Genomic DNA, 8,704 nt, shown 5'->3' with positions numbered 1-8,704 from the left:
CGTGCGATAATTCTATTATTTTAAAAGTTCTATTTAATGAAATGCTAAAATCATCAAAGTCTCACCAGTTTTGCCTACCCCATAGTATCTCTAATTTAGAATTAAGTTAAAAATTTGTCTTTATCAATAGGTAGCATTCTGCGTTGAACCATTTGCTAAATCTAACAATTAGTAATTGTACTTTTACAAAGGTTGTTTTATTAGATTAATTAAAGACATATTAAGGGCTATTATTGTGTACCTTTGACCAAGTTAACTGGCCACATGCAATGAAGCTGCATATCATTCATTTTCGCCCCGATTAAATGAAGACAAGGATAGAAAATGATGTTATGTGAGTATTAATTACGTAACAAACAGTGATACAGGGGCATTTGAATCTTTTGAATATTTCACCAAAAATAGCCCTAAGTCCACTTCGCGTGGCTTTGAATTTTGTTGCTGTTTTTCTAAGTTTGCTGCCAGCTCTATTATCTTGTCATATACTCCCAATTTTGGGCCTTGATTTGGACTGCCTAAAAAAAAGAAGGTTAAATATAGATCCTTCAATCGAGTCCTTTTCTTGGAGGACTAATACAATAACATACCAAGTGAAATCTCACAATGTGGGTCTGGGAGGGTAAAGTGTACGCATACCTTATTTTTACCTTAAAAGATAGAGAGAATGTTTCCGAAAGATCCTCTACTCAAGAGAAGGCTTGACAAAAACTTGGAGGACTAATGTGGCTTCAAAAAGTTTTCTTAAAAATGAATTTATCTAGTTTCTTTGAGTTCGCAGTGATTAAGGATATTGTCTTTTCTTTATACCAAGATGTTGTATTTTAATATCTTACTTAGATAGCACAGTAGCACTTGATTAGTTTCGTACTTTACTTAGGATTTGATCGGCATAATTGTAAATTACCAGAGATCTCTATGTTTATGCAAAGTGAATGTTACGATAAATTCGATGCATGTGTACATAGTTTTGACTTGAAGAGCGTAAAATGAATCAACAAATTATGGATTATATTTGGTTAGTAACCAACTTAACTTGAATTCTCTAGTAGGTTTCGTTAATGCAAGAAATGAAGATATTGTTCAATAACGTCGAGTTGAAAATATCCTCAATTAATTCGATTTAATGATTATTTTTGTGAATATCTTAGTGTCATTTAGGACTCGACTCGAACGAAAGACAGAAGAAGAATTAAAAAGTATGATGATACTTTTGTTGTTTCTATATTTCATACGTTTCAGCAAAGAGGATATTCGTTGTATCTATGTTATGTTTAGTCAAGGAAAATTGATGCTTTACATTTGTTTCTCAAAAATTTATTAGATAAGATTTTAATATTAGAAAGAAAAAAAAAAGAGACACTCTGTTCGACATAATAATTGATGGTTGTTGGAGATAAGACTGTACAAGAGTTGTATACAATAATCAAACGGCGGACACAGCAAATTAAATCATGCGGAGAATAGAAAATTAACGTTTGTATGTCTGTTTAGTCTACTTTTTTTTTTTTTTTTGAATGAAAGGTAAAATAAAGAGTATGTCCGGTGCTCAATCTTTTTTTTTTTGTTTTTGTTGGTTACACATATCTGTCAAGAAGACTAATATTAATTCTCAGAGTCAAAGTCAGATGATGTACTAAAATCCAATTTGGTTGGGGACAAGTGCAGTAAGTCCATACTGTTGACTACTGGTAATGCACAAGATTTCAAATTATCTCCCTTCATGCTCACCCACACACTACCCTTTTTGGATTAATTAGTCTATTGCCAATTTGCCATGCTGCTAAGGACTCTTTTGACTTTCTTCTTAATGTGCATGTTTTTTTTTTTTCCTTTTTTATAATGATATGTATAGACCAACTTGCGCCCACCTGATTATTTCATCAGGTATATGTGATCTCCCACCCGTACATGTAACAATTAATTTACCTAGCAAAATTTAGGCAAACAAGTGTTCTTCTTATGTTTGGTTTCTCCTTAGAAAAAGATTTACCTATTTATCAAGAGTTAGGAAGAACATACTGTCACTATAATGCTTAAACAAGAGCAGCGCAACTTGAAATGTGATATCAAAACACTGAAGAATGCTAGTCCTTTATTTCTCATGCCCCAAAAATGGTGCTCCGAAATAATGTTTACTGGTCATTTTTTAACCCTGTTTTTTTAAGATATATATAGTCCTTTATTTCTCATGCCCCAAAAATGGTGCTCAGAAATAATGTTTACTGGTCATTTTTTAACCCTGTTTTTTTAAGACATATATAGTCAGTCAAGAAGTTGTAAATTCCAAATGTGATGCTCGTTTCATCGGAATGTAAAACTCTATGACACCAGCTATTTTTCAATCGCGGTTTGAAAAGTTACTTTTTGTGAATTTTTTTTTGGTAACTGCTATTTGTGAATTTTACTTGCTTTTCTAGGATTTTTGACTCAGTCCAATGATATCAATTCTTCCTTTTCAGGGCAATTTGCAGGATTTCCCTTCGCTGCGGTTGGTCTTTAATTTTATCCCTCAAAATGGTGGTCTTTAAATTTGTCCTTCAGTTAGAATTTGCATGGTCAGATTTGCAAAATTCTGTCTGCCTTGAGCAAATTCTGCCTCACGAAATTCTGACTTGAGATTTTATTTTTTAATTGAGTTGGGATTCGAATCCACAACTTCAGGGTATTAGGCGAAGGGTAAAACTTAAAGACCACCAATTTAAAGGCCAAAAATTAAAGACCGCCCCAGATGAAGAACAATCTGCGCAAAAAAAGTCTTTTTCAAGTTACAAACTACAATAGAAGCCCAAAAAGTGAATAGATTACAAAAGGCCCAATATCAGATATGAATTACCAGCCCAAATTTCTACCTTTCTCTACCAGTGATGCAAACAGCACAGTGACAGTGAAAGTAACATTTCCAGTCAAATGAATCGTTTTTCCGATAAGAGTTCACCGGAAAATGAAACCCTTGGTGGCATCCAATCAGTAAGCATTTTCCTACAGAATATTTATTGATCATTTTCTATTACTGTTCAACATATATTGATTTCGTAATTCATATTTATCTATGCTCAATTTTAGGGTTTTTGCAAAGAGGGGCAAGTTAAAAAGTGTAGAGTAGAGCCAGTAGTGATTGGGGGTATGGTCTTGGATGTAAATGCCACATCTTCCATGCATGCTAATCCAAGGACCACCACTCCTGGAAAGGTATCAACTTTCTTAACTATGTTTTTTTCCCTGGATCATAAATAAGTGCATGTACATGAATGATGTTTTTCTACTTTAGTCTATAAGGGGTTGTTTGTTTGCTGGTTAGAGTTATGCAGGTATTAGTAATGCAGAGATTTAGTTATGTAGGAATTAGTTATGCAGGGTTTAATTATTCATGTAATATTAATTAGTTATTCCATCTTCTGTGCTGCATAAAATAATGCATAAATTGACTCATAACTTATACTACATCTTTTAGTTGTGTGGGATTGTAAAATAATAACCAACACTATACTTGGTGTGTTGAATTTTATACTAAGCAACTAAAAAGTTACCACACGCGGTATTAACTATGCTAATTTTAATACATGAATAATTACTCTGCTAAACAGCAACCAAACGACCTCTGAGTGTAATGCTTGATACTCAAATTTTCTTCAACATATCAGTCCCGTCCAAGAATTAAACTGTAGTGTGAAAGTCAGTTAGCTTTTGATAATTGCAGCATGTGCCTTGTCACGATTGCTGAAGCACAAGGCTGCATGGTTTTGGTTTTGCAGATGAAAGCCCAATGTATCAGCTTAATATTGAAAAGTCATTAAGATAATGGGAAAAAAAGAATCAACAAAACACAATAGACAGAACAATGAGTGACAGATATTTCATACATAAGTTTTGTGATAGAATCACATAATGACCATTATATTCTCAATGGGTTAATTACTTAAAATCTCACCTTGTAGCTTAGAGAAACTAAATGAGCCATCCCTTTTGGTTTCAATGAACTCTAGAGGAATTCAAATTCTTAAATATGATTGAAGAAAATGCAGCACATGGGAAATATTCACGAGAGATTTCTTCATATGCCTTTGAAACATCAATGAACACACACACACACACAAAAAAAAAAATTAAAAAAAATCAAGAATCTTGCTTCTTGTTAGAAAGATTGCTTGTTTTGCTAGGGCATTTTCAATAAGGCTCGTGCTTGGCACTCGCTTTTTATAGTCGAGCCATATAGTATCTTGTTGGTAATGGGCGGATTTTTCAATCTTGCTTCGTTTAGGCAGGTAGGTGTTAAGAGGTTGTTAAGGCTTTAATTAGGTAAACATAGGACTTTCTTGCAATACATAATGGATTGCTTCGAATTCCGTGAGGTCCATATTTAAGTCCACTCCTATTTCCTCTAAAGCTTTGCATGTGGGGAACACAATAGTCATACAAGGACTACTCAGTCACCCATTTTAATAAAAGTGATGTCCAAATCAGTTTTCATGCACCTCGATCTTTCCATCGGGTGCCTTCTACCTCGCACCAACACAGGTACGGGTAACTATGCGTACCAAGGCTTATGCAGATTGGAAGAGATCACCTAGAATTTTTGGACTATTTGGCTTAGGCAGATTGGAAGAGATCATCTAGCATTTTTGGACTATGTTGGGATTTGAAACCTAATCTCCAAGGTTTGCAACCACTTCATTGACCACTAGGATGCACTAATTTTCATTAAAAGCCATCAGAGATTTTTCTAGAAAAGACGTTAAATACCCCACAATGAGAGAAAGTACTACAATTAGATGTCAGCATGGAAATACACATGAAAATGTTAAGACTGAAAATATGTATTTGTCCTACAGAGTAATTAAATTCAGACAGAAGCCTAATCTGTAAAACTAGGTTTACAAGGCTTCTTTACCAGCCTCTCTGCAGCATGCAAAAAGATTCATATCCTGATATATGACTCTGCCATTCAGGTTATCTTTTCATTGGGTGGTGTGGCAAGGAATGTTGCTGATTGTATTTCAAAGCTTGAAGCAAGACCATTCATGATAAGCGCTGTTGGATTTGACATGGCCGGTGAGTTCTTCTCTCTAGTTAGCACAGTTCTGTTGCCACTCATCCTACATTTTATTGAGTTGGTCTTTTAGGTAATAACTGATAAACTCTCCCACAACATGATGGTTAGACACTTTCGACTCCTCACAGATTGGATTTGTTGAAAGAACATGCTGTCAGGTTTGGAAAGGTGGTCTACCTTCATAAGTGTTACTATCTCTGACACCTATTCCAAGAAAACTCAACTTTTAGCGTGAATGGTGTAAGTAGGTTATGTTCTCGCCCATCTTATAGTTTGAAGTATCATGTCAAGTGAAAACAAAATCTGCAAGAGGAAATTTATTTGAATTTCCACCTTCTTAATGTTACACGCAAATCTATGGCTATGACCTTGTTGATAGAGTCTACAGTCAAGTGCTGTTTTACAGGCACATATGTAGATTATGATATAACTCAGCATTGAAATTTCCAATATGGGATAGCTTAATGTTTCCAGATAGCCTGCAAGGAAAATTTATTTCTAGGTTCTTTTGTGAACTTCCCATTCTCCTGTTCGTAGAAGCTTTTCTGTCTTATCATTCTAGAACAGCAAAATTTTTGGATTGATGACTGAGGAGTTGCACGTTGTGTTTCTATTTTTGTAGGAAATATGCTACTGGAACACTGGGAATCTGCTGGATTATCCATAGAAGGTAACCTTTATAACTGCCAACCTGTACGATCATTTCCCCATTTAACTATGTTGATATGGGAAGAGGGTTTATTCTGTAACTACCTACACCTTTACTTCCTCTTTTTCCTGCCTGTAACACATTCCCAAGTGTTTTATTTTTTCATTCTCGTGTGCTTGAGAAATCATTTTGCCTACTCTGGAACTGGAATGATGCTTTCGGTTAATGGAAGCAGATTGCATACTGCCAAACAAAGGCTACATGCATACCATTTAAATGGATCACTAGTCATGTCTTGATATTGGAGTCTTCTCATGTAGTAAAGATCAACTGCAGAATCTGATTAGTCATCCCTATTTAGGTATCCAGAGACATCAGAATATTGAAACTGCTGTTGTTTGTCATATCTTTGATCAGAAAGGTGAAGTGGCAGCTGGTGTAGCTCATGTAGAGTCAATAGTGAGTTGATTTCAAAAGATGAAGCAGTTAGAAGTTAATACTCCCTGTTACCTACTATTAATGTGTGTTTAATTCCTCTAAAACAGGAGAAGTTTCTCACTCCAAGGTGGATAGAAAAGTTCAAGTGCAAAATAAGCTCCACTCCGATATTGATGGTTGATGCAAACTTGAACTCTTCTTCTCTTGAAGCATCTTGTCAAAGTAAATACCTCCCTCTATACAGTCACATGATCTGCATTTTGTTGTTCTCATTGTATATATTTTCCAATACGTATAGATATTTATGAACCATTTCAAATATTTTCCTCTCAGTGGCTGCTCAGTTTAATACTCCAGTCTGGTTTGAGCCTGTATCAGTTGCCAAATCTAGAAGAATTGCTTCAGTTGTCCAGTATGTGAGTTCTTGACATCTTGTGTGTATGCCTTTTCGTTTGGATATTAAATTTCAGATCTGAAAAGAGGAAAATGTACTGCATGTTTATATTATAATAAGTCTGTTAAGAATAACTAGCTCTGTTGGTATATGATACTAAATGCAAAACCCTTCAACTGTATTTTCTGGAGTGTGTTTCTCCGACAATATGTGTAGGCATTGCTGTTGTTAGACCGAATCTGGATATTTAATTTGGACTTGAGCACAGTAATTATGAATTTCTTGTATCCTGAATGGGTCAAATAGTAGCCATTTCTTTTACATTTAGAGGCAAAGAACCCGCGAGAAAACGTGTTGTATTCGTGCTCTATTGAAGGATATACTGCTAAATTTTCTTTGTTGTGATAAATATTAGAACTTGAAAGCTTCAAACACGAATGTGACATAGCAATTTTGGCATGAAGCACTTTTAGCAGAAAATATTGGTGTCTAAATAGTTCTAGCATTGGGAACTTCCACGAATCAGGAAGAGTCTTTTTCGATTGGCTGTATATCTTTCCTTGGAGGCACAGAAGGTCATTTTGCTTGAGTTTCTCTTCTTAGATAAGTAATATCATTGTTATAGTAACCTCTAAATAATAAGGTGTTTGCAGGTAACTTTTGCATCACCTAATGAAGATGAACTTGTAGCCATGGCAAATGCAATATCTGGCAGAGACATATTTCAACCAATTCGCCATAGTAGTACTAAGCTGTCCAAGGACTCTTTCTTCCAAATGCTTAAACCTGCTATATCGGTTTTACTATACAAAGGTGTTAAGGTAGTTGTTGTAACACTTGGATCAGAAGGGGTACTCTTATGTTCCAAAGGAAAGTCCAATCTTCAGAAACTTGCTTTCAAGGAAAACCAGCCTTCTCACCTCAGTAGAGAGTTATATGAAGCTGTTAATACAGTTTGCCCAAGGGATCAATTATTTGGTGCTTCAATGTGCGAGCAGATCTCAAATCTTTTTGCTGTCCATTTTCCTGCACTTCCTGCTTCAGTAGTGAGGCTTACAGGTGCTGGAGATTGCTTAGTTGGTGGAACGATAGCTTCTTTGTGTGCTGGTTTAGATGTCATGCAAAGTGTAGCAGTTGGGATTGCAGCTGCTAAAGTAGTTGTTGAAGTAGAAAGCAATGTCCCTGATGAATATTGTTTGGCCAAACTAGCAGGTATATTCACGTTATGTTCCCGATATGTTTCTACATAGTTAGGCCCGTATGTGTGACATCATACACATTCTCGATGGACATTGCATGTGGATATCATGAATATGCCAGCATGGTTTTTCTAATATTCCGCTAACATCGGGTGTTCAAATTTTGCAGACAATGCAAGGTCTGTATACTCTGGGGCCACCATGCTTCTATCTCAATCCAAGCTGTAGGTCACCAAAGTATGTGAGTTCTATTGTTTAATTCTATTGCCTGTTCTTGCTGTAATCTGATCCAACTAAGAAATCCTTAGATTTGTGCCTCATCACTTCTCTCTTCTTTTTCTACCCCTGGAATACTCTTAAAAAAATATACTCAATTAAAGCAGAACAAACATTCCAATGTTTCAAAAGCATCCGTGCTTATTTCAAAGAAAAACCAACAGAGGAAAAGTCTTCTGTTTGTCATTACTCAGTATCATTCTGTACTCACAGCAGTACTGGTTTTATTGATTTAAAAGACTAAAAAAAAAAAAAAAAAAGACTTTTATCTAGCATATAACTTTACAGCACCATTTCTTTATCTACTCCTTTTCACAAAATTAGCCATGTTTCGTGACTAACATTCATAGTAAATCTTGATCCTCACATGTAAAGAGAGCAAACTGTTGAACAAAAAAATACTAGATGATATCATCCCTTTAACTATGCATTGGTGGTCAGAGTTACCCGGTAGCTGTGTAGGTGGAAGGTGACATGTACCCGGTAAAATAGTCGCGGATGCAAGCAAAAAGAGAGAGAGAGAGAGAGAGAGAGAGAGAGAGAGAGAGCATACTGGTGAATAGCTTTCCATAAGGATAAATTAAACCTTCTACAGATAATATGAATAACTTCTCCAGTGTATTTGGAATTCTATGAACGTACAAGCACATCATACATCATTCAGTTACAAAATGTGTTCATTCCTTTTTCAATTGCAA

The 8,704-nt window shown here is 35.4% G+C and overlaps 1 protein-coding gene across 2 annotated transcripts; it reads left to right on the top strand.

Moving 5' to 3' along the window:
• Positions 1-2,708: 2,708 nt before the first annotated feature.
• LOC132599154 (pseudouridine kinase) lies at positions 2,709-8,690 on the top strand. Of its 2 annotated transcripts, XM_060312398.1 has the most exons (10): positions 2,709-2,967; positions 3,064-3,189; positions 4,947-5,049; positions 5,673-5,720; positions 6,061-6,158; positions 6,245-6,359; positions 6,471-6,553; positions 7,185-7,743; positions 7,900-7,967; positions 8,469-8,690. In XM_060312398.1, exons 1-9 carry the CDS (start codon positions 2,908-2,910, stop codon positions 7,956-7,958), a joined length of 1,251 nt encoding a protein of 416 aa, XP_060168381.1. In that variant the 5' UTR covers positions 2,709-2,907; the 3' UTR covers positions 7,959-7,967; positions 8,469-8,690. The 2 variants fall into 2 exon arrangements, with proteins under 2 accessions (XP_060168381.1, XP_060168380.1); XM_060312397.1 differs by lacking the exon at positions 8,469-8,690 and having other exon boundaries at positions 2,714-2,967; positions 7,900-8,200.
• The last annotated feature ends 14 nt before the right edge of the window (positions 8,691-8,704 follow it).

The sequence above is a fragment of the Lycium barbarum genome, chromosome 6 (assembly GCF_019175385.1).
Source record: "Lycium barbarum isolate Lr01 chromosome 6, ASM1917538v2, whole genome shotgun sequence".
NCBI classification, from domain to species: domain Eukaryota; kingdom Viridiplantae; phylum Streptophyta; class Magnoliopsida; order Solanales; family Solanaceae; genus Lycium; species Lycium barbarum.
Note: the sequence above shows the minus strand (reverse complement) of the source record. Positions and strands in the feature narration are given on the sequence as shown.